Here is a 25004-nt window from a genome sequence, read left to right on the forward strand (position 1 = left end):
AATGGATTTTCTTTAAAAACTTTTAATAACAACCCCTGGGAAGAAATACATCTTACATCATCACCAGTATACACGTGTATCTGTTTACATGTCTACATGCTGTATACAAAAAACAAAAGTGCCACAAAACAATATTTGCCCTTACTATTGCATTGTTATTTTCTCTTCTTTTCTTTTTTAATGCTGTGTTAATCCACTAGTTGTTTTTGCAAACCACTAAGAAGTCACAACCTACAGTTTGCAAACAGTGATACCATTCAGAGGCAATGAATACGCAGACCACCTGCACTAAATTTCAGATGCTCCCCAACTCAGAATGGTTCAATCTAACAGTTCAGTGTAACAGTTCCATTTTACCGTGGTACTAAACAATACATATCTGGTAGAAACCATCCTTGTACTTTTGAGTTTCAATCTTTTCCCAAGCAAGAGATAAGCCTCCCCGCTGAGGCTGGGTGGCCACAGCTCCCCATCGGCCACACAATCCTGCTCAACACACTTAAAACCATTCTGCACCCAGACAACCATTCCACTTTCCACCTTCAGCACGGTACTCAATAAATTAGATGAGACAGTTTTCAAATTAGGTTTGAGACCGATGACTGTGCCCAACTGTAGACTAATTATGAAGGGGCCTGGGCACACCCTGGGTAGGCAGGGCCAAGCTCTGCGTTAAATGTGTTTTCAGTCTAGGATATTTTGAACTTATGATGGGTTCACTGAAACACCGACCCATCGTTAAGTCAAGGAAGGTCTGTTCTTTCCAAGTTGGACAAGCACAGGCTCATTGGAGCTTTAACTCTGCGGCTACTTTGAAAAGCGGATGACAAGAAACAGAGGCGTTAAAGCGAGCTGAAGCTGTACCTCGCGGCCCACGAAGCGAGTGAGACATTCTCACTGAAGACTCCAGAGCTGCACTCTCTAAGTCACAGGTCGTTTATTTGCTTCAGACGGCAAACTAAGGTAAGAGCTGTCAAACTACAGGGCCCTAAGCAGTAACTGGCCCCACCCACAGGCCCAAACAAAGCTAGTCCACCAGTGTTCATCCATCGCACTGTAACAGACAATTCTCTGGAGGCTGAGTGGTAAATGTTCTCATTTTGGCTTTCTACAAAAATCTTCTCAATGGTCATGATGAACTCCTCCATCAGATACCTCTCTCAGCCTAGCCTGGATATAGGGTGATGACACTACCCCCAGTGATCTGCTGAAATTCACTACCACCCAACTGTCTCCTCAAACGGCCCCCAACTATTTGAGGTTCACAGCCATAACTGCAGCAGATAAAACAATTTCTCATGGCTAATCCACTCAGTATTTCAGCACTTAGCCTTTTAAACCCATTTATTGCTAAATCTATTTAATCAGCAATAACAGCAAAGTAAATCACCATATAAAAACTGAGTAGATGCAATTATGTAAAACACACAACTGGTCATTTTTAACTGTGATTTGAAATATTGCAATTTAATCTAAAAATCCTTCCCCCACCTTACTGCCCATCCTCCTCATCACACCTTTGATTTCTAGTCAATAAAGTTCAGTTCAGTTCAGTTCAGTGGCTCAGTCATGTCCAATTTGGAACCCCATGAATCGCAGCACGCCAGGCCTCCCTGTCCATCAGCAACTCCCGGAGTTTACCCAAACTCATGTCCATCGAGTCAATAAAGTTATTTGTATGTATTTATATCTTACCTCTATCAAAACTGTCTTTAAAAAAGATCCGAAGTAGCTTGGAAAATATAGGTGAGGAAACATCAATCTCAGCAAAGAACAATTAACTTAAAAGCCCACAGTGACATCCTTAAAACAAACTGTTACACTTTAAAACTCCCGTGAGAATTCACACATTTGTAAAACAGAATGGAAACTTGGCTGTTTAAACTCAATAAAATTCAATGTTACATAGCTATTCTGAAAATTCCTAAATAACTCTAAGTTGTTTAATTATCCAATGATTTAAATAAATACACACATATGAAAAATGAATGTGTGCATTCACTTGTATGTATATATGTGCAAGCTGTGCTGTGCTTAAGTCGCTCAGTCGTGTCCGACTTTTGCAACCCCACAGACCCACCAGGCTCCTCTGTCCATGGGATTCTCCAGGCAAGAATACTGGAATGGGTTGCCATGCCCTCCTCCAGGGGATCTTCCCAGCCCACGGATTGAACCCAGGTCTCCCAAATCGCAGGCGGATTCTTTACCATCTGAGCCACCAGGGAAGACCATATGTGTGCGTATGTATACGCAAAACAAAATTCAGAACATTCACATTAGTTAAAATACATTCCTGTTATTTCAGTTTAAAGAAAAAAATAACAACTCAATTTAAGAAGAAACTATGAACTCTTAATAAAGTATAATTTCTTATTATTATGGCTCAGTAGACAATCTAGGAGCCATCTGCCAAGCAGATGCAATTTTCTTCTGCACTGTAATCCCCTGCAGACTAAATTCTGAAATCCTAAGTAACAAGAAAATACAGTAAAATCTCTTCAAGGCAGAATTAAGCTACCTAGCAACCCCTGCAATCTGTAATAAGCCCAGAATCAGAAGACCATCCATCTTAGGTGGGAAGCTCTGTGCCAGAATGACGTAACACAAAGGCCTCCCCATCCCATTTAATAACTAGGGGATTTCACCTGTTATCCATAACAAATCCACAGTAGATAAGAAATTCAAGAGCAAAAGAAAATAATTTTAAAAAGATAAGATTAAAAGTACCCACCCACAAGCCTAAAGCTAGTTAATGATCAGTAGTCTACCTGTTTTCTGGCTGCACTGGGTTTTCGTTGCTGATCGAAGGCTCTTTCTAGTCATGCTGATCAGGGGCTGCTCTCCAGCTGTGGTGCAGAGGATTCTCACTGCAGGGGCCTCTCTTGTCCAGCGTGAGCTCCAGGGCTCTCTCGCGCCTCAGGAGCTTGTGGAGCACGGGCTTAGCTGCCCCATGGCACGTGGCATCTTCCCGGACCAGGGCTTGAACCTGCGTTCCCTGCACTGGCAGGTGGGTTCTTAAGCACTGGACCACCAGGGAAGTCCCAGCAGTCTATTTTTAAAAGGACAGCCACATATCACCTTTTAAATGTTTTGTCAAATGGTGAAAATTATTTAAAGAAAAACAACTATATTATGCTTTAAACTTCCCAACGTTTTGCCAAGATATAATTATATTCTTTAAATTTGTGACTTAAGGCAACTTGTAAGTTAAGGGCGGGGGGGGGGGGGGGGAAATATATATATATATATATATATATATATATAGGTTTCTGTTCCAGGTTCCTGACAAAGAACTCCTGAAACACTTGTAATTTCCTCACTGATAGCACTAGGAACATCTTTTCTTCTAATATTTGGTCTTTGACCCTGGTTTCTGACACAGGTCTCCTAAGTCCCTTGGAATTTCCTGGGTGAGAACCCGGCTGCACAGCAGGAGATGGAGTGGGGAAGGTTCTCCATTCTTCTCTCTCATCAGTATTTATAGCCACTCCCCATCACTTGCCTGAGCTCCACCTCCTATCAGATCAGTGTCCTTGAATCATCCCAAAGTCATCCCACCCACCCCACCCCCTACCTTCCCTGTCCATGGAAAAACTGTCTTCCATGAAACTGGCCCCTGGTGCCAAAAATGTCGGGGACCATTGGTTTATCACATCCTTTCATAATAAATTGGCAAAGAGTAAGTAATGAGATTTCCTGAATTCTGTGAGTCACTCCAGCAAATCAATCAGCTCCAAAGAGGGAACTTCTCATATACAGGTGACAGAAGCCCAGGGGGCCTGGGGTGGAGAGGAGCCTTGTATTCCACAATGGGATCTGACATCACCTCCAGGGGCACAGAACTGAGCGGATTACAGGACACTGGTGTTGTCACAGAACTGCACGGTGTGGGAACAACCCGCACACATCTGAGGTCAGACCCGCTGCGAGGGTGGTCCAAGTGAACACAGACGGGAAGCATGGCAGGAAAACCAAGGTTTCCTAACACACAATCCCTCCCCACAGAGCTAGACAGAATCTCTCAACGTCAGGGTTTAAGGAGAGCTAAGACATTCTGTTTTCTATGTCTTCAATCAATCTGTACATTAACTCTTTTACAATTTTGTTACATGAGATATTTAAAAAAAAAAACAGGATAATTATTCATAACAAGTTTCCAAGGTCACATTTAGCATTTTATATAGTATATTCTTATCTCTAATCATAAAAAGCCCCTCTAGGAATTATAATATCAATTTTACAGATGAGAAAAATGAGATTCAAAGATGGCAGCTGCCCCAAGGCCACCTGGTGGCAGGTCGGGACAGGTAATCCACGTCTGTTTGCACCCCAAGCAGCACCTGTTACTAAAGTTACGCCACTTCCAAATTTTACCTTGCTCTGAAAAAGAGGTTTGGGGCTTGTGGTTATTTAGTGACTTTCCTATTACTGAATGAAAACAGCTCAATAAAATAAAATGAAAGACCAAATGAAGGCCAACTTTAGTCTGAATGAATCCTTTATTCAAAGTTGGCCAAATATAAATAGGCTCATAACAGAACCTTATCCTGAGGATACTGCTAATGGCACGTGCAGAAATGGAAAAGGAAGTTCCTCCTGAACATATTATGAGGTCATCTGGGAACAATTAAAGGAAAATAAAAATAAATACAGAATATAAAGGACTCTGAGTCAATGCACTGGTTAGTTACAGCACCTGTATAAACAGTGATCCATCGACTGCAAAGTTAAGAGACAGAGCCCGGAAAAGAGGAAGGCCCACTGAGGGGCCACGAACCTCAAAATTACCAAAATAAAAGCACATGAAGAAACAATTCTATTAACGTTAGTAGTAATTTAAAGAAATCACAGAACTAGCCAATTTTATACCAATATATACAGTAGTTGGGATCTTTCCTGTACCTCAGATGGTAAAGAATCTGCCTGCAATACAGGAGACCTGGGTTCGATCCCTGGGTCAGAAAAATCCTCCAGAGAATGGCAACCCACTCCAGTGTTCCTGCCTGGAGAATCCCATGGACAGAGGAGCCTGGTGGGCTTCAGTCCATAGGGTCGCAGAGTTGGACATAACTGGGCACACATGAGTATATGAAGTAGCTAATATCGTATCTGGCGTGAGATCCCTTTTCTTGCTATCAGTTATAATCATACACTTTGAAAGTCACTGTTTTCCTAAAGCAAATGTTGAAAGTAATAATATACAAGTAAGAGACTCACTGTTTTCCAATAATCAATATAAATTATTTTCAAACTTCTAAAAATACCTAAGACTCATAAAACTTTCATTTTAATGATGCTTAATGCGTACTTGCCAAAAATCCTAGCTCAGGATAAAAAAAAATGATAGGCACTCTTACTCTGATATCAATCCAAACTATTTATTCAATATTCACACTCAACAGAACCAAGGAAAGGAATATTCTATTCTCTTCTACTGGTAGTTGCAAAAAGCAAAGTAGGAGCCTTTTTCTTAATGGTAACACTGTAAGTAAAGTAAACAGAATTTATTAACTTACTGATTAAACAATTAACTACAAATATATTCAGCTTCAAATCTGTGAGCTCACGGTATTATCCTAACATTCATTCATTGAACAAATATTCATCGATGGCCTTCTATAGAAACCCTCTCTGCCTACGAGTTCACATGTATACCAGGAGTCAGTTCAGTTCAGTTGCTCAGTTGTGTCTGACTCATTGTGACCCCACGGACTTCAGCTCACCAGGCCTCCCTGTCCATCACCAACTCCTGGAGCTTGCTCAAACTCACGTCCATCGAGTCAGTGATGCCATCCAACCATCTCATCTTCTGTCGTCCTCTTCTCCTCCTGCTTTCAATCTTTCCCAGCATCTGGGTCTTTTCCAAAGAGTCAGTTCTTTGCATCGGGTGGTCAAAGGATTGGAGTTTCAGTGTCAGCATCAGTCCTTCCAAAGAATATTCAGGACTGATCTCCTTTAGGATGGACAGTATGGATCTCCTTGCAGTCCAAGGGACTCTCAAGAGTCTTCTCCAACACCACAGTTCAAAAGCATCAACCCTTCGGCACTCAGTTTTCTTTAGAGTCCAACTCTCACATCCATACATGACCACTGGAAAAACCATAGCTTTGACTATACAGACCTTTGTCAGCAAACTAATGTCTCTGCTTTTTAATATGCTGTCCAGGTTGGTCATAGCTTTTCTTCCAGGGAGCAAGTGTCTTTTAATTTCATGGTTGCAATCACCATCTGCAGTGATTCCGGAGCCCAAAAATATAGTCTGTCACTGTTTCCCCATCTATTTGCCTTGAAGTGATGGGACCGGATGCCATGATCTTAGTTTCCTGAATGTTGAGTTTTAAGTCAACTTTTTCACTCTCCTCTTTCACTTTCATTAAGAGGCTCTTTAGTTCCTCTTCACTCTCTGCCATAAGGGTGGTGTCATCTGCATATATGAAGTTGTTGATATTTCTCCTGGAAATCTTGATTACAGCTTGTGCTTCATCCAGCCTGGCATTTCACATGATGTACTCTGCATATGAGTTAAATAAGCAGGGTGACAATATACAGCCTTGACACACTGCTTTTCTGATTTGGAATCAGTCTGTTGTTCCATGTCCAGTTCTAACTGTTGCTTTCTGACCTGCATACAGATTTCTCAGGGGGCAGGTAAGGTGGCCTGGTTTTCCCATCTCTTAAAGAATTTTCCACAGTTTGTTGTGATCCACACAGTCAAAGGCTTTGGCATAGTCAACAAAGCAGAAGTAGATGTTTTTCTGGAACTCTCTTGCTTTTTCGATGAGCCAATGGATGCTGGCAATTTGATCTCTGGTTCCTCTGCCTTTTCTAAATCCAGCTTGAACATATGGAAGTTCTCAGTTCACGTACTGTGAAGCCCCATTTGGAGAATTTTGAGCATTATTTTGCTAGCGTGTGAGATGAGTGCGAGTGTGAGGTAGTCTGAGCATTCTTTGGCATTGCCTTTCTTTGGGATTGGAATAAAAACTGACCTTTTCCAGTCCTGTGGCCACTGCCGAGTTTTCCAAATTTGCTGGCATATTGAGTGCAGCACTTTCACAGCATCATCTTTCAGGATATGAAACAGCTCAACTGGAATTCCATCACCTCCACTAGCTTTGTTCGTAGCAATGCTTTCTAAGATCCACTTGACTTAACGGGAATAGTAAGTGATTTAAAGATGCCCCCCAAAATGCATGGCTCCAAGCAGGCTTTCTCTAAAACGTCAGTGACCAGTTCTTCACCAATTTAGCCCCAGCAAAAACAAAACCAGAAGTCCTAGATGAGTGACTTACATCAATGTGACAAAAATGACATCCCTCCCACGCCAGAGCTGCAACTGGAGGGAGAGAGAGCAGAATCTTCAGTGGGGTTTCCCTGCTTCATCTGAGGGTCTGCAGTCTCAGAACATCACTGAGATTGTACACTCAAATGGAAACATAAAAATACCTTCAGGAGCGGTACTCCCCTTTCCAAATTACTGGCTTCTGAGAGCTAGCTAAGTGGAAATCATTCCTTGGGTCTTATGTTTAACTAAGGTTTTAAATGTAGGGCTAGATATTTCACAGAAAACACACAGAACAAGAGGATGAATCGCAGTTACAGAGGCTTTCTCCCAGGGCAGCGCCACATGGCCCAATCCAGGAGACGCTGGTCACCCAGCGCTCACAACAAACTCAGGGCAGCAGTGTCAACGGTCCCCCTGCAACTGGGCCAGAGTAATCTCAACAAATGCCATCTGGGTATTGTTTTCGTCTTTATTCTCACCCACTTTTCTTCCCATGTTTCCTCTTCTGTCTGAAGTCACAGGCGTTGAAGTCACCTGGCTTCCATGGTTAGACCCTCCTAAGCTCCAACTCAAGAAGGAGAGAACTAAATAACTTTTTTTCACATACACGATCTTCAATCGAAGAGAAGTATAAAAACCATAAAGGAAAATTTTAAGTTTAAAGACACATATGTGTGTATATATTATACAGACACACACAAAACCATACAGCCACTTCCTTACAAGTAAGGCACATTCAATTGTAACAGCAACACTGTCAGTGTCTCCCCACATCCTACCTTCCACTGACTCCTCACTAATTTAAATCCTTGGGTAGAAAGAAGCTGAAAGGGAGAGAAGGATCAGGACATTAGCGACAAACAAACTCAAAATTTCCAAGGGACTCGGGCATTCAATATCATAATTAGTCATGTAGTATGTGATTTTACTGATAGACATTTATTGCTAAGTGGTACCTTTATAACATGAAAAATTAAGTAGTTCATAATGTATTAGACTATATCGACAGATACAATACTCTTTCTCATGAAATAACTAGATAGGTATGTCAACCCATGACATAAAACAATATAAGAAATCATCCTATTTTCCTGAATATGTTTGCATGGTTCAAAAATCAAAACTACATTGCAAGGTACACAATGAAGTTTTGTTCCCACTCTGGTCTCAAATCCTGTTCCTTCATACCCTCAATGACAATCATTTTTACTAGTTTTTTGATAATCTTTCCAGTGTATTTATACAAATACTAGTAAGTACAAATGTAGTCAAAGTCGCTCAGTCATGTCACTCTTTGCAACTCCATGGACTATGCAGTCCATGGATTCTCCAGGCCAGAACACTGGAGTGAGTAGCCTTTCCCTTCTCCAGGGGATCTTCCCAACCCAGGGATCGAATCAAGGTCTCCGGCATTGCAGGCGGATTCTTTACCAGCTAAGCCACCAGGGAAGCCCGTAAGTACAATATACATTCTTTATTACGCTCCTTAAGAGAAAAAGCATGAAAGAGTATCTTCTGACCCACACCCTGATTTTTTTGTATCAATTTATTTGCAAGATCCCTCCACATCAGTACAAAAAGCTCTTCCTCATTCATTTTTCATAGCTGTGGTAACCTACTGTGTGGATGGAGCCTAATTTATTTAACCAGGGCCCTTTCATGTTGCTTCCAAAGTACCTCCCTAGGTGATACTTTTCAAATCTCTCCTGTTACTGTAACAAAGCGAATTATAAACACTGCAGGATTTGCTTCCTTAGACCTATGATAGCACAGAGTATTTATTAGTGACCTGCTCTCTGAGCGGGAGGCTCCCCACCAGAGACGGGACCTGCACCCGTGTAGCGGGAGCACTGAGCCCTAACTACTGGGCCCCAGGGAAGCCCCGGTGACCTACTGTGCATATTCTGTAAGAACCATCAGGAATTCCTACCTCACATGGCTGCATTCTCTCCCCATTAAAGCTGAATGTCTTTATTACAGGGTTTCTCAGAGCCTCTAATTAATCACTGTGAATCTCCCAGAAGAACAGCCTGTGACATTTCCCAAACTTGATTTGGCTACAAAATGGTTCTTTTGCAAAACCTTCTACAGGTACACAGTATTCTGGAAAAAAAACTTTAGCAAAGAGTGGGGTGAATTTAATAATCAGTCATCTAGTTAAGCAAAACATAAACCTGTGAACTTTCAAGAAAGGCACAAAACCAAGCTGAGCTAAGTTTTAGACTAGGCCTTGGCTGTTTTTCGAATTATAAAGTCCTTTGAAATCTAAATATAAGCTATTTAACCCTCTTCTAGAAAGTAACACACACAAGCTTAAATTTTTTCAGTTTCTGTGGATTCAAGGACCCCAGAGGCACTTCCATAGTCCCCATGGGCATATCTATTTTAGAAGCAATTTTAAATAGACTGCTGTATTTCTATGGCACCATTAATACCCAATGCTAGGGCAGAACTCAGGGCACTTCTCACACAAAGCTAATGAAAAAATAGCAGAAAATTCACTATGACGTGCTCCTTGGTGCAAGTGAATAAAGCATACTCAAAGGGATCATATCTAACAATTAATGATATAATGAAAACTAAATTCTATTAAATAACTGTGGGAACTACTGCCATTACAAGCAGTTTGGTCTGATTTTTACACGTGTCTCTTATTGTAAAAAAAAATAAATTAACAGAATTAAGAAATTTGGACTTTAATTCATCTTATACAATATGTAATCTTTTCTGTGATTTTAAAAACACAATACATTTTACATTAGACAATTGTATCCACTAGAAATAAAATTCCGCAGCAAATCTGAACATGACTTTGTAAATGCCCAGGAGAAACAAAGAAAATTCTGTGCTTTTTAAATGCAGATCAAAGAATTCCCAAGCATGATTACAGTCTAGCAGCAGAAATGATTAGGAGAGAAGAGGTATTAATATCACGCACAGGGCCACCACAGTTGATTTGAGGGCGATTCAGAAGGGCACGGACAGGAGAGAACTAGCAGAGGCTGAAGCCCGGCCCAAGCTCCTCTCACCAAGCCTGAGGCTAAGGTTGCAATTCAGACAAACGCAGCCCTGTAATACCCTCTGCCCTCCCTTCCCTGACACTTCCTCCCCCCAGAACTCCACCCACTCAAGGCAAATATTAAAAAGTGCTAAAATTTTGAAAAAGAAGACATGTTTTCTAGATCAATAGCCCAGTGGCCAAAGCATAGTAAAATGGGAACTTCTAATTTAAATTCTTATCAAAAATTTGTTTCTAAATGATTTATTTGAACAGAAACAGCCCCACTACTACCATGGAACTCAAAGGGAAGAGAGTCCACTATGCATACATTCGCTTTATTCCTTTTTTTTTTTTTTGGTTACTGTTGAATACATCAATTCCTAAAGTGAGAGGTGTAAGTATTGTCAGTATTTTAACAGAATAAAGAGTAGTATTAGGCTGAAAATATTCTGTATATAAAAGAACATGCACCAAACACAAAAGAACCAAGTGTTAACTATATGGTATGGGAAATTATGAGAAAAGAAGATTTTGAGTGTCAACTTTTCCCTTCTCATGCTCTGCATAAGTATCGGCATCTTGCAAATTGTGAATCCATTTTCAAAGATACATCCACTTCCCAAGTTCCTAATGAGAGATGATATACATGTCAACAGCTCTCCAAATCAAGCAATCTGACAAAAAGAAGCAGTGCAGTCCTAGAATCCAGGAAGGAGAATGCTACACTGCCTGACATGTGAGAAGGATGAGAGTCAAATGACACCAGTCGACATAACACTCTACAAAGAAAAAGAAAGGATATTTTAAATATTAGTGCATCTTCTTCTATCTTGTTACGAAAGAACTGTGTTTCACCCTTCACTGTAGTATTTATTGCTCTAAATAAACTTTTTAAAATTCAAACTATGGCTAAAGAAAACTTAAAACACTTAAAAGTATGCTTGAAATAGTCAAACTAGAACTTTTCTGTACCAGTATATCAGCTCCAGATAAAAATGCAAATCTATATCATAATCTCATTATCTTCCTAAATATGGCAAGCACTTAAAACATGTTTGGCCACTCTGGTTTTAAACAGTCAATGAAAAGCACTCAGCCACAGAAGCTCAGAGTCAGGAACTTAGGAATCCGTCACCAGTCCAGTCTGCTGGCCCTCTGCCTTCAGCAGACCAGCAGCAGCAGCGCCGTCAAATACTGTCAGGACACCAGGCCAACCACAGATCCCTTGATGGTGTATTATCATTACACGGCTGACCTTCGAACAATCCATGTGGATTCTGTCCAAGAAATACATATCACAGTTCTGCACAGTCCACAGGCAGTTGAATCTGTGGACGTGGAACTGCAGATACGGAGGATTTCTGACTGCATGGAGGGTCGGCACTCCTAACTTCTGTGCTGTTCAAGGGTCAGGTGCAGTTGCAAATAATCCTGAAAGTCTCCCTAAATTGTAAAATTCAATGAGCACTACTCAACAAAATACATGAAGTTGACTGCTAACAAAAACAGAGGCAAACTTCACTGTCAGTTATAATGTTGGTATAGCTACCCACTTTGTACAGGAATCAAAAATTCTCATGTTCACAAGAGGGCTTAAAAAAGAGGGTGAGGTAGCTGACTGATCTGTACACATATAAAAACTGATGTTCATTGTAAAATTGAAAACAGTGCATGCATAAAAGTGGTAACTATAGAAGAAGTAGTAATCACTAAGAGGAAGCTATCATAGCAATCAAAAGCCACACTGAATAACCTATCATTTTAACCCCATGAATCACCTGTATGCTCCTTGATATAAAAGACCCATTTTGTGAGTTGCATATACTATCCAATTTAAGATCACATGTGTGGCAAAATACAGTAAGAAAGAAAGGAAAGGAAAGCGGAAGAAAAACAACCCATTACAGGATGTTGACAAGTATCAGTACCAAGGTTTTAGCACACCACATACCACTAACACAACACACCAGGTTCCTTCAACACCACGCTACCTGCTACTTTGGCTTTCGATTTTAACCTACGCAAGTAACTGCAGTCAAGCGTAACAAAACACTATTTCCATATCTTAAGTTCTCTTAGAAGAAAACGGGTCTGCTTACCAGGCTCAGTTACCAAATAAAGCAATTCAATCCAACTCAAGTGTCCTACGGTTTCAGGTGAACTGAAGACAGATTTGCTATTTCTCCCTTTATCACATCTCCATGGATGGTGGCCCGGAGACACCAACTACAAGGCCAAAGGGGAACTAAAAATCCTTATCATGTGCCTGGGGTGCGTGATATCCCTAGAGCTATCCATAGAGCTCCCCAAAGAGACTGCACACTTATACAGACCTATCAATCACCTCTACTACCAATCATCTCTGAAGTCATACCGGGTTGTTAATATACTAACAACTACTTTCCTAAAAGTATTTCTCACAGGCTCATGAATGTATTTTAATTGGCACTCACTGATGGAATTAGCACAAATGCAAATACTATCATTCTATTCACTACACTTGCCAAAATAAACTCACTGAGACTAGAGCTCTGCCCACCTTGTCTGACTGCATCCCCAGTGCCTGCACCTAGGAGATACTTAATAGAAATGCCATAAAATGGATGAACTTACCTAATAAGTAACAGAATTTTGTTAAATTATGTACTGTTTACAAGCAGAACATTTGCTAAAACCTGGGAACCTTCTAACAGTGCTATTTGTTGTAACAGCATTTAACAGGATGATTGAGTTTTTGTAATAAAGCAAACAAAAGTTGCAGAAAGAGACACAAGTTGCAGACTGAGCACACAGGCAAAACAAAAATTGATTTTTTTTCCTATTAAGATAAATGACTTTCCTCTTTATCCCAAAACCATACTCAATGACAATTATAGAATTTTAAGAGAAGAAAGCTTGGAGCCTAAGTAATGAAACAGATGGGCTCCAGTTTCAGAGCAACATAAACTGCCATCAATTCATTCAAAAAATTTTGCATAATTACATACTTAAGATGGCATTTTAGGGATAATTTTTTTATTCTACTTTTTTTTCTTTCTTTCTTTTTTTTTTTTTTTACTATGCTAAGCAGTTGGTTAGGCCTTAGAGAAGTTACAACTGACAAATATAATCTTCCACTTTTTTGACTTTCATTTACCAGGGGAAAATCAATGAGGAAAGAGTTAACTCTGTCAATGCAAACAGTTCCTCTCTTCCCAGTTTTCAAGTAACAGTGTTCTCTACTAACTTAAACCAACAATTTTCCAGTCCTCTCATTCTATTTTTAGATTGTGACAGGTTATCATCTTTGATTTACATTATCAATGTGTATATGGCTACTGCGCCAAGTCTTCTCTTCCCAAGACTTAGGAGGCATACACTTCCGAAGTGCTCCCCTGCCAAGTCATTAACAGCGTTTGATAATCCCCCTGTCGTCTGTCTCCCTCACTTGAGCAGAGCTGTTTCTGTCTCCGTTGGATACTACAGAATGGGTTCTCAGTGTTATCACAATGAATGAAGGAAGGATTTGGTAAGGCAATGCATTATCACGGGCTTCCTTTGCTAACAAGAAGATAATATTTGAGAACACATCTCTTCAGCTTTAAGAAAACGCTGAGGCTCTTTACCACTCTGAACTAAAAGTCTGCAAATGATAAATTTAAGAACAGCCAAGTGCATCTGATACATGCTATTAGAGAAGGTGCTAAGCAATACATCTAAAATAAGCTTATTCAAAGGCCACACAAAGAATTACAATAGATTCCTTAGGACTGACGAGTTTCCAGGATTCTATTACCATCAGTACCACTGCTAAATAACTTCACTGTCTGGATACGTTTTCTCCATGTTTTGAGAAGTCATAGGTGAACACACTGAAAGGATGAGTGGCTACCCTCCCGAGTGTTACAATCTCTAAAACGACGGGGAGGTGGAGGGGGGTGGAATAAGTGAAATTCTTGAATAAGAATACATGAAAAGCAATTTTCCTGTTAGTTGTGAAAGACTGGAAAATTTTTCACTGCAACCTTTCCTCCTTTGCTGGAAGTAGGAAAATTTCTAACACCTCTCTGCCCTTTGAGTCACAGCCGTGGGGACCTGTGCATCCCCCATGAAAGCAGGAAGTCGGTTTGTCTAGCCTGGGCCCGTCGGGTCCCAAACTCGATGGCAGAACTTCTGAAAGCCCACCCCCGACTGCCCCTCACCCGATACCACTCCGAGCTCCAGCGAAAACGTGATCTTGCTGGGAAGGAGTAGCGCGCAGGGCTCGGAACACCTTCCTCTCCACGCTTGGCCGGTGGCAAGAGGGCACCCGGGTTCTCGCCAGGAGAGGAGGCGGCGAGAGGAACCGTGGCCGCCAAAGGCGGGCGGCTTGTCCACGCGGCCGGAGAAGTCCCGAAACAAAGCGCACGGCTTGCGGGGCGGTGGGCAGACGGGGAGCTTCACCAGCTCCTCACCGCGGCCTGCGGCGTCGCCAGGTGGGGCCGCGCGCCTCTCGGGGGAGAGGGTGGGTTTCTGAGGGTCTGACCGGCGCCGAGATCATCGGAAGCGAGCCCCGGGAGGAGAGAAGGCCGGGAAGGAGAGGCGAACGCCGCGGGGCGGAGGCCGGGCTGCTGGGCCCCCGGGACGCGCCGCCGGCCCCGCTCCGGCCTCCCCAGCGCCGCCCGCCCGCCCCCCGCCCCAGGCAGCCACACAAAGGGGAGGCGGGCGCGCCGGCCGCGGCGGCGGCGGGGCCGGACCCGGGACAGCGGCCGCCCCGCCGCGCCCCCACCTTTGTCCGCCGCGTCCCGCGCCCCCGCCGAGGAGCCCGCCGCCAGCATCCTGCCAGTTACCCGGGTGAGGAGCGGTCTCATCTGCTCGCCGGTCCCGTCCGCCTCCATGGTCTGCCGTCCAGTCCGCTGCGCGGCCGCTCCGCTGTTGCCCCGTGCGCTCCGCCCGCCGCCGAGAGCCCGGCGCGCGAGGGGAAACGAACTTGCGCTCGTTCGCGAGGCGCGCGCGTGGGGAGAGCCGTGCGCGCGAGACGGGAGCGCGTGCGCGGCGGCAGGCGGGCTGCCTCTCGCGGGGCCCGAGGCCGCAGCGGGTAACGTGGAGCGAGAACTGAGCGAGCCGCAGGCCCGGCGGGGAGGCGGTGCCGCGGATGCGAGGGGCGGGGCCCGGCCGTGACGCGCCGCGCAGGCCCCGCCCGCGGCCTGCGGGCCCTGCGGGCCTCCGGGACGCGCGCCGGCCCCGCGGCCGGGCGCCGGAGGTGGGCGGGAGGAGGCGGGCGGCGCGCGTCCCCGCCCATCGGAGGCCCTCGGGGCTTCCAGCTCGGCTCCGCGCTGTGCCACCCCCTCGAGAGGCCTTTGTCAAATCTTTAGTGACCGAAGCTAAGCGTGTAGCTCATCTTCCCTCATCCGAGGTGGGGAGGGAGTCACTGCGGAGCCCACCTTCTAATCACGTTCCTCGAGATGGGAGGGAAGACGGTCGCCCCCTTTCCAAGGACGCTCACCGGAACCCCAAAGGAGCTAGGTGGTCAGGACTGCTCTCGGTTCTACTGCCAGAAACCCCAGCTGGGGCGGGGCGGGGCGGGGGCGCGGAGGCGACAAGGGTAAAAGAGGGCACACCGCTGGGAGGCGTCCTCGTGTGCTGGGGCCCCTGGCCGGGCACCGCGGCGGCCCCACGCTCGAGTCCATCCTCTGGGGCGCTCCCACTCCACATGCACAGCTCTGACTGCAGATAGTGAGGTGCTTACCACGCAGGGTCATTTAAGGATTGGGTGAATGTCCATCCATAAACGTGCCCGACAGGTACCATGCTTATCATAGGCATTATTGTCAACTGGGTTGTCTTAAGTGTTCAGAAAAGGGAACAGAAAGAGCTGCATCAGTGCTATGGAAGGAAACAGTATATGACAGCAGGCCTGGAGCACTTATGGATATTAGTAAAGCTCTTTGTCAGAAATAGTTAAGTATACTCGATGACTCCTTCCTGGTCTGCATCGTAGTCCCCTTTTCCCAAGTTTCCCAGAGTGTTACTTCTAGGTGGGCATCTTACTTTGTATATAGACCAAATGTGCTACCCGTTACAGAAGCCTACGTGGGCCTTCCCTGGTGGTCCAGTGATTAAGATTTCGCCTTCCAATGCAAGGGCTGTGGGTGTGATCTCTGATGGGGGAGCTAAGATTTCACTTGCCTCAGGGCGGAAAAACCAAAACATTAAAAAAGAGAGAGAGCAAGAGAAGCAATATTGTAACAAATTTAACAAAGACTTAAAAAATAAAGAAGTCAACAACTAGACTGTAAATTAAGGCAGATTTGCTGCATGTCTGATCCACACAATACCACAGCATATGTTCTGTTAACCACCATTTTACAGGTGAGGAGGCCAAGGCTCAGCAGGATCGGTTCAGTTCAGTTCAGTTCAGTCGCTCAGTCATGTCCAACTCTTTGCGACCCCATGGACTGCAGCACGCCAGACTTTCCTGTCCATCACCAACTCTCAGAACATACTCAAACTCATGTCCATTGAGTCGGTGATGGCATCCAACAATCTCATCCTCTAACGTCCCCTTCTCCTCCCGCCTTCAGTCTTTCCCAGCATCAGGGTCATTTCCAGTGAGTCAGTTCTTCACATCAGGTGGCCAAAGTATTGGACTTTCAGCTTCAGCATCAGTCCTTCCAATGAATATTCAGGACTAATTTCCTCTAGAGTGGACTGGTTCGATCTCCTTGCTATCCAAGGGACTCTCCAGAGTATTCTCCAACACCACAGTTCAAAAGCATAAATTCTTCAGTGCTCAGCAAGATAACTAGTTTTAAATCCTGATTACTGGAACTTTTCTTTCTATTGCACCATTTCTGAAAGAGATGGGAATACCAGACCATCTGACCTGCCTCTTGAGAAACCTGTATGCAGGTCAGGAAGCAACAGTTAGAACTGGACACGGAACAACAGACTGGTTCCAAATAGGAAAAGGAGGATGTCAAGGCTGTATATTGTCACCTTGCTTATTTAACTTATATGCAGGGTACATCATGAGAAACGCTGGGCTGGAGGAAGCACAAGCTGGAATCAAGATTGCTGAGAGAAATATCAATAACCTCAGATATGCAGATGACACCACTTAAGAGCCATAAGTGGCAGAAAGTGAAGAACTAAAAGAGCCTCTTGTTGAAAGTGAAAGAGGAGAGTAAAAAAGTTGGCTTAAAGCTCAACATTCAGAAAGCTAAGGTCATGGCATCTGGTCCCATCACTTCATGGCAAACAGATGGGGAAACAGTGGCTGACTTTATTTTTCTGGGCTCCAAAATCACTGCAGATGGTGATTATAGCCAGGAGATTAAAAGGTGCTTACTCCTTGGAAGGAAAGTTATGACCAGCCTATACAGCATTTTAAAAACCAGAGACATTACTTTGCCAACAAAGGTCCATCTAGTCAAGGCTATTGTTTTACCAATGGTCATGTATGGATGTGAGCTGGACTATAGAGAAAGCTGAGTGCCGAAGAATTGATGCTTTTGAACTGTGGTGTTGGAGAAGACTCTTGAGAGTCCCTTGGACTGCAAGGAGATCCAACCAGTTCATCCTAAAGGAAATCAGTCCTGAATATTCATTGGAAAGACTGATGCTGAAGCTGAAACTCCAATACTTTGGCCACCTGATGCGAAGTGCTGACTCATTTGAAAAGACCCTGATGCTGGGAAAGATTGAGGGTAGGAGGAGAAGAGGATGACAGAGGATGAGATGGTTGGATGGCATCACCGACTCAATGGACATGGGTATGGGTGGACTCCGGGAGTTGATGATGGACAGGGAGGCCTGGCGTGCTGCAGTTCATGGGGTTGAAAAGAGTCGGACATAACCGAGTGACTGAACTGAACTGAATGCCTCATGAAAGAAAGTTGAACACTGATAAAAAAGAATGAAAAGATGAAACAAGAATGAAAAGGAAAGAAAATGAAGAAAGAGGGGAACTGGAATTTAAAAAGAAAAAAAAGGAGCCTCCTAAAGTTGTTTAAGGCATCAATCACTTTTACCCATACTATAACAATGTGAGTGTGATTTATATTGAAGAATTAAATCTGGGCCCATCCATCTGATGCGAAGAGCCAACTCATTAGAAAAGACCCTAATGCTTGGAAAGATTGAAAGCAGGAGAAGAAGGGGATGACAGGACAAGATGGTTGGATGGCATCACCAACTCAATAGAGGTGAATTTAAGCAAGCTCCTGGAAACAGTGAATGACAGGGAAGCCTGGCATGCTGCAGTCCATGGGGTCGCAAAGAGCTGGACATGACTTAGCAACTGAACAACAATTATTGAAATGAAGCTTCCCTCCCAAAAAGCTATGATTAGTGTGTATAGAACACCTTCTATCACCCTTCTCTGCTTTATTTTTCTATACAGCAGTTATTTTTATAACTTTTTATTTATTTATGCTTCATCATGTTTATTGTCTGTGCATTCACACACACATGCTGATGTAACAAAATTATAGGCAAGAAAAGTTTAACATACATTATTTTCTACCGTTTGAGTCACCACCCTCTCTGCTTTAGTGTGAATTGTGCATTTTCATTACATGTTAACTAGATCCTCTTAGAAGACACTCCTTAGGAGATAATACTCCTTTCTCAATCCTGCAAGGGGCCACAATGACCCACTACTCACCTTGTTGCACTATGTAAACTGTCAATATGTTACTTCGAGGTATACTATTTGTCTTAAAAAGATGTATAGCTGTCCTTTGACCTCTAATGGTCAAACCAGTCTTCAGAGCTTTCTGAAAGACTAGCTCCTGTGCTATAACCCTCCAGGTTGGCTCAAATAAAATTATCCATTTCTTCCTTAGATTGGCTATCAATTAATTTTTAAATTATTGATTAATTTTAACATTGTTGTTGTTGTTGAGTCACTAAATAGTGTCCAACTCCTTGTGATGCCATGGACTACAGCACACCAGGTTCCTCTGTCCTCCACTTGCTCACATTCATGTCTGCTAGGTCAGTGATGCCATCTAACCATCTCATCCTCTGCCGCCCTCTTCTGCTTTTGCCTTCAGTCTTTCCCAACATCAGGGTCTTTTCCAGTGAGTCAACTCTTCGCATCAGGTGGCCAAAGGATTGGAGCTTCAGCTTCAGCATCAGTTCTCCCAATGACTATTCAGGGTTGATTTCCTTTAGGATTGACTGATTTGGTCTCCTTGCAGTCCAAGGGACTCTCAAGAGTCTTCTCCAATACCACAGTTCAAAAACATCAGTTCTTTGGCGCTCAGGCTTCTTTATGGTCCAGCTCTCACATCCACACATGACCACTGGAACTGTATGGTCCTTTGTTGGCAAAGTGATGTCTTTACCTTTTAATATGCTGGCTAGGTTTTTCATAGCTTTTCTTTCAAGGAGCAAGCATGTTTTAATTTCATGGCTGCAGTCACTGTCGCCAGTGATTTTGGAGCCCAAGAAAATCAATCTGTTACTGCTTCCACTTTTTCCCCTTCTAGTTGCCATGAAGTGGTGGGACCAGATACCATGATCTTGGTTTTCTGAATGTTGAGTTTTAAGCCAGTATTTTCTCTCTCCTTTTTCACCCTCATCAAGAGACTCTTTAGTTTCTATTCACTTTCTGCCATTAGAGTGGTATCATCTGCATATCTGAGGTTGTTGTTATTTCCCCTGGCAATCTTGATTCCAGCTTGTGATTCCTTCAGCCTGGCATTTCTCATTATGTATTCTGCATAGAAGTTAAATAAGCAGGGTGACAATATACAGCCTTGTCATACTCCTTTCCCAATTTGGAACAAGTCAATTGTTCCATATCCGGTTCTAACTGTTGCTTCTTAACCCACATACAGGTTTCTCAGGAGATAGGTAAGTTGGTCTGGTACTTCCATTTCTTTAAGAATTTTCCACAGTTTGTTGTGATCCACACAGTCAAAGGCTTTAGCATAACCAATGATTTTTAACATTAAGCAGACATTAACATGTACTCCATGTAAGCTTCATGCAAACAGTCATTTTTTTTGCCTGTTGTATTCCCAGCATGCCTAGAAGAGTGGTTGGCCTTTGTAAGATCTCTGCACCTGTGTTAATTCAATGGATGTGGTAGACAGAGAATAGAGAAGGCAAGCATCCCTAAGACCTAGGATCATCCTGCGAGACATCTGAAGATATGGCCAAAGTAGTGACAGGTGCAGAGTTTGAACCTGTATCCTTGGTGCCAGAATTGAAAGAGCTGAGTAGGCAACTTCAGTTCAGTTCAGTCGCTCAGTCGTGTCCAACTCTTTGCTACTCCATGAATCGCAGCACACTAGGTCTCCCTGTCCATCACCAACTCCCGGAGTTTACTCAAACTCATGTGCATCGAGTCGGTGATGCCATCCAGCCATCTCATCCTCTGTCGTCCCCTTCTCCTCCTGCCCCCAATCCCTCCCAGCATCAGAGTATTTTCCAATGAGTCAGCTCTTCGCATGAGGTGGCCAAAGTATTGGAGTTTCAGCTTCAGCATCAGTCCTTCCAATGAACACCCAGGACTGATCTCCTTTAGGATGGACTGGTTGGATCTCCTTGCAGTCCAAGGGACTCTCAAGAGTCTTCTCCAACACCACAGTTCAAAAGCATCAATTCTTTGGCACTCAACTTTCTTCACAGCCCAACTCTCACATCCATACATGACCACTGGAAAAACCATAGCCTTGACTACACGGACCATCGTTGGCAAAGTAATGTCTCTGCTTTTTAATATGCTGTCTAGGTTGGTCATAACTTTCCTTCCGAGGAGTAAGCGTCTTTTAGTTTCATGGCTGCAATTGCCATCTGCAGTGATTTTGGAGCCCCCAAAAATAAAGTCAGCCACTCTTTCCACTGTCTCTCCATCTATTTCCCATGAAGTGGTGGGACCGGATACCATGATCTTAGTTTTCTGAATGTTGAGCTTTAAGCCAACTTTTTCACTCTCCTCTTTCACTTTCATCAACAGGCTTTTTAGTTCCTCTTCACTTTCTGCCATAAGGGTGGTGTCGTCTGCATATCTGAGGTTATTGATATTTCTCTCGGCAATCTTGATTCCAGCTTGTGCTTCCTCCAGCCCAGCATTTCTTATGATGTACTCTGCATATAAGTTAAATAAGCAGGGTGACAATATACAGCCTTGACATACTCCTTTTCCTATTTGGAACCAGTCTGTTGTTCCATGTCCAGTTCTAACTGTTGCTTCCTGACCTGCATATAGGTTTCTCAAGAGGCAGTGCAGGTGGTCTGGTATTCCCATCTCTCAGAATTTTTCACAGTTTGTCGTGATCCACACAGTCAAAGGCTTTGGCATAGTCAATAAAGCAGAAATAGATGTTTTTCTGGAACTCTCTTGCTTTCTCGATGATCCATCGGATGTTGGCAATTTGATCTCTGGTTCCTCTGCCTTTTCTAAAACCAGCTCGAACATCTGGAAGTTCACAGTTCACGTATTGCTGAAGCCTGGCTTGGAGAATTTTGAGCATTACTTTACCAGCATGTGCGATGAGTGCAATTGTGTGGTAGTTTGAGCACTCTTTGGCATTGCCTTTCTTTGGGATTGGAATGAAAACTGACCTTTTCCAGTCCTGTGGCCACTGCTCAGTTTTCCAAATTTGCTGGCATATTGAGTGCAGCACTTTCACAGTGTCATATTTCAGAATTTGAAATAGCTCAACTGGAATTCCGTCATCTCCACTAGCTTTGTTCATAGTGATGCTTCCTAAGACCCACTCGACTTCACATTCCAGGATGTCTGGCTCTAGGTGAGTGATCACACCATTGTGATTATCTGGGTCGGAAAGATCTTTTTTGTACAGTTCTTCTGTGTATTCTTGCCATCTCTTCTTAATATCTTCTGCTTCTGTTAGGTCCATGCCATTTCTGTCCTTTATCGAACCCATCTTTGCATGAACTGTTGGGCAACTTCAAGAAGGGCTTAAAAAATATATGCCCAGGAGACCGCACTAGACAAATGAATTGTGGAAAGAAAAATCCACTTGTGAAAAAAAAACAAGATAAGCCATTGGTTTATTTAGTCCAAAATTATTTTTTGAGTGACTTCTGTGTTGCTGTGCACTTTTTTCACTCTTATCCCACCGGCTGGAAAAATAATGTAGTAAAAGTCTGAATTAGAGAATGGATTACTCGCAAGTGCCGACTTAATTCATATTCAGCCAGAGTTCATCCCGAGGTGATGGTTGTAGTAAGTAAAGGAGATAATGTGTTAAAATTGCTTTCATGCCAGTGGAGATGGTTATAACGTGTTCAAAAGTTCTGAAAGGCAAATTGTTATCTTAGTCTTTTAAATACTCATCCAGAATGTAGCACAGGGAAGCATTTGCTAAACAAAGATGGATGAGCACCTAAATTCATCACTCAAATGAACTTATAACACTGAAAATTACTGACAGCTGTATCCCAGATTCAGGACACTTCCTGGGTTTCTGGAACAGCAGGTAATACTAGTAGGAACTCGGATACCATCCCTTGGCAAGATCTTCATCATGAGGTGTGAACAATCTTCTCCCAACAGTCCCCTATGAGCCAGAACCTTTTTTTTTTTTTTTTTTTTTTTTAAGAATAATAGTGTCTCTGTCATTTTGAAAAGTGTTAGCTGAGGATCCCTTGGCAACTCTCTCTCCTCCTTACCTCTTCTTGGTGGTAGCTGCAAGTAAACCATTTCAATCATCTCATTCTATAAGGAAAACAGAAATCCTTGGAATAGTGTTTCCAAGAGCACCAGAGCATCCTCAACAGGGGAAAGACAAAAGGAAAACAGTATCACCCTCAATGGTGAAAAATTGAAAGCATTTCCCCTGAAATCAGGAACAAGACAAGGGTGCCCACTCTCACCACTACTATTCAACATAGTGTTGGAAGTTTTGGCCACAGCAATCAGAGCAGAAAAAGAAGTAAAAGGAATCCAGATAGGAAAAGAAGAAGTGAAACTCTCGCTGTTTGCAGATGACATGATCCTCTACATAGAAAACCCTAAAGACTCTTCCAGAAAATTACTAGAGCTAATCAATGAATATAGTAAAGTTGCAGGATATAAAATTAACACACAGAAATCCCTTGCATTCCTATATACTAACAATGAAAAAACAGAAAGAGAAATTAAGGAAACAATACCATTCACCATTGCAACAAAAAGAATAAAATACTTAGGAATATATCTACCTATAGAAACAAAAGACCTATACATAGAAAACTATAAAGCACTGATGAAAGAAATCAAAGAGGACACAAACAGATGGAGAAACATACCATGCTCATGGATTGGAAGAATCAATATTGTCAAAATGGCTATTCTACCCAAAGCAATCTATAGATTCAATGCAATCCCTATCAAGCTACCAACGGTATTTTTCACAGAACTAGAACAAATAATTTCACAATTTGTATGGAAATACAAAAAACCTCGAATAGCCAAAGTAATCTTGAGAAAGAAGAATGGAACTGGAGGAATCAACCTGCCTGACTTCAGACTCTACTACAAAGCCACAGTCATCAAGACAGTATGGTACTGGCACAAAGACAGAAATATAGATCAATGGAACAGAATAGAAAGCCCAGAGATAAATCCACGAACCTATGGACACCTTATCTTTGACAAAGGAGGCAAGGATATACAATGGAAAAAAGACAACCTCTTTAACAAGTGGTGCTGGGAAAGCTGGTCAACCACTTGTAAAAGAATGAAACTAGAACACTTTCTAACACCATACACAAAAATAAACTCAAAATGGATTAAAGATCTAAATGTAAGACCAGAAACTATAAAACTCCTAGAGGAGAACATAGGCAAAACACTCTCCGACATAAACCACAGCAAGATCCTCTATGACCCACCTCCCAGAATATTGGAAATAAAAGCAAAACTAAACAAATGGGACCTAATGAAACTTAAAAGCTTTTGCACAACAAAGGAAACTATAAGTAAGGTGAAAAGACAGCCCTCAGATTGGGAGAAAATAAGAGCAAATGAAGAAACAGACAAAGGATTAATCTCAAAAATATACAAGCAACTCTTGAAGCTCAATTCCAGAAAAATAAATGACCCAATCAAAAAATGGGCCAAAGAACTAAACAGACATTTCTCCAAAGAAGACATACAGATGGCTAACAAACACATGAAAAGATGCTCAACATCACTCATTATCAGAGAAATGCAAATCAAAACCACAATAAGGTACCATTACACACCAGTCAGGTTGGCTGCTATCCAAAAGTCTACAAGCAATAAATGCTGGAGAGGGTGTGGAGAAAAGGGAATCCTCTTACACTGTTGGTGGGAATGCAAACTAGTACAGCCGCTATGGAGAACAGTGTGGAGATTTCTTAAAAAACTGGAAATAGAACTGCCATATGACCCAGCAATATCACTTCTGGGCATACACACTGAGGAAACCAGATCTGAAAGAGACACGTGCACCCCAATGTTCATCGCAGCACTGTTTATAATAGCCAGGACATGGAAGCAACCTAGATGCCCATCAGCAGATGAATGGATAAGGAAGCTGTGGTACATATACACCATGGAATATTACTCAGCCATTAAAAAGAATTCATTTGAACCAGTCCTAATGAGATGGATGAAACTGGAGCCCCTTATACAGAGTGAAGTAAGCCAGAAAGATAAAGAACATTATAGTATACTAACACATATATATGGAATTTAGAAAGATGGTAACGACAACCCTATATCCAAAACAGAAAAAGAGACACAGAAGTACAGAACAGACTTTTGAACTC

At 42.9% G+C, this 25004-nt stretch overlaps 1 protein-coding gene across 6 annotated transcripts in view; it reads right to left on the reverse strand.

The window, feature by feature from the left end:
* Positions 1-15275, reverse strand: part of SLC4A7 (solute carrier family 4 member 7) — a 120405-nt gene extending 105130 nt beyond the window's left edge. For 3 of the 6 annotated variants that reach the window (XM_061127642.1, XM_061127640.1, XM_061127639.1), the window contains exon 1: positions 15095-15275. In XM_061127642.1, coding sequence (XP_060983625.1) covers positions 15095-15142 — 48 coding nt within the window. In that variant the 5' untranslated portion in view covers positions 15143-15275. The remainder of the gene's footprint in view (positions 1-15094) is intronic. The other 3 variants (XM_061127645.1, XM_061127643.1, XM_061127641.1) reach the window with 3 other exon arrangements.
* Between the last annotated feature and the right edge of the window lie 9729 nt (positions 15276-25004).

The sequence above is a fragment of the Dama dama genome, chromosome 24, assembly GCF_033118175.1.
Source record: "Dama dama isolate Ldn47 chromosome 24, ASM3311817v1, whole genome shotgun sequence".
Lineage (NCBI taxonomy): Eukaryota > Metazoa > Chordata > Mammalia > Artiodactyla > Cervidae > Dama > Dama dama.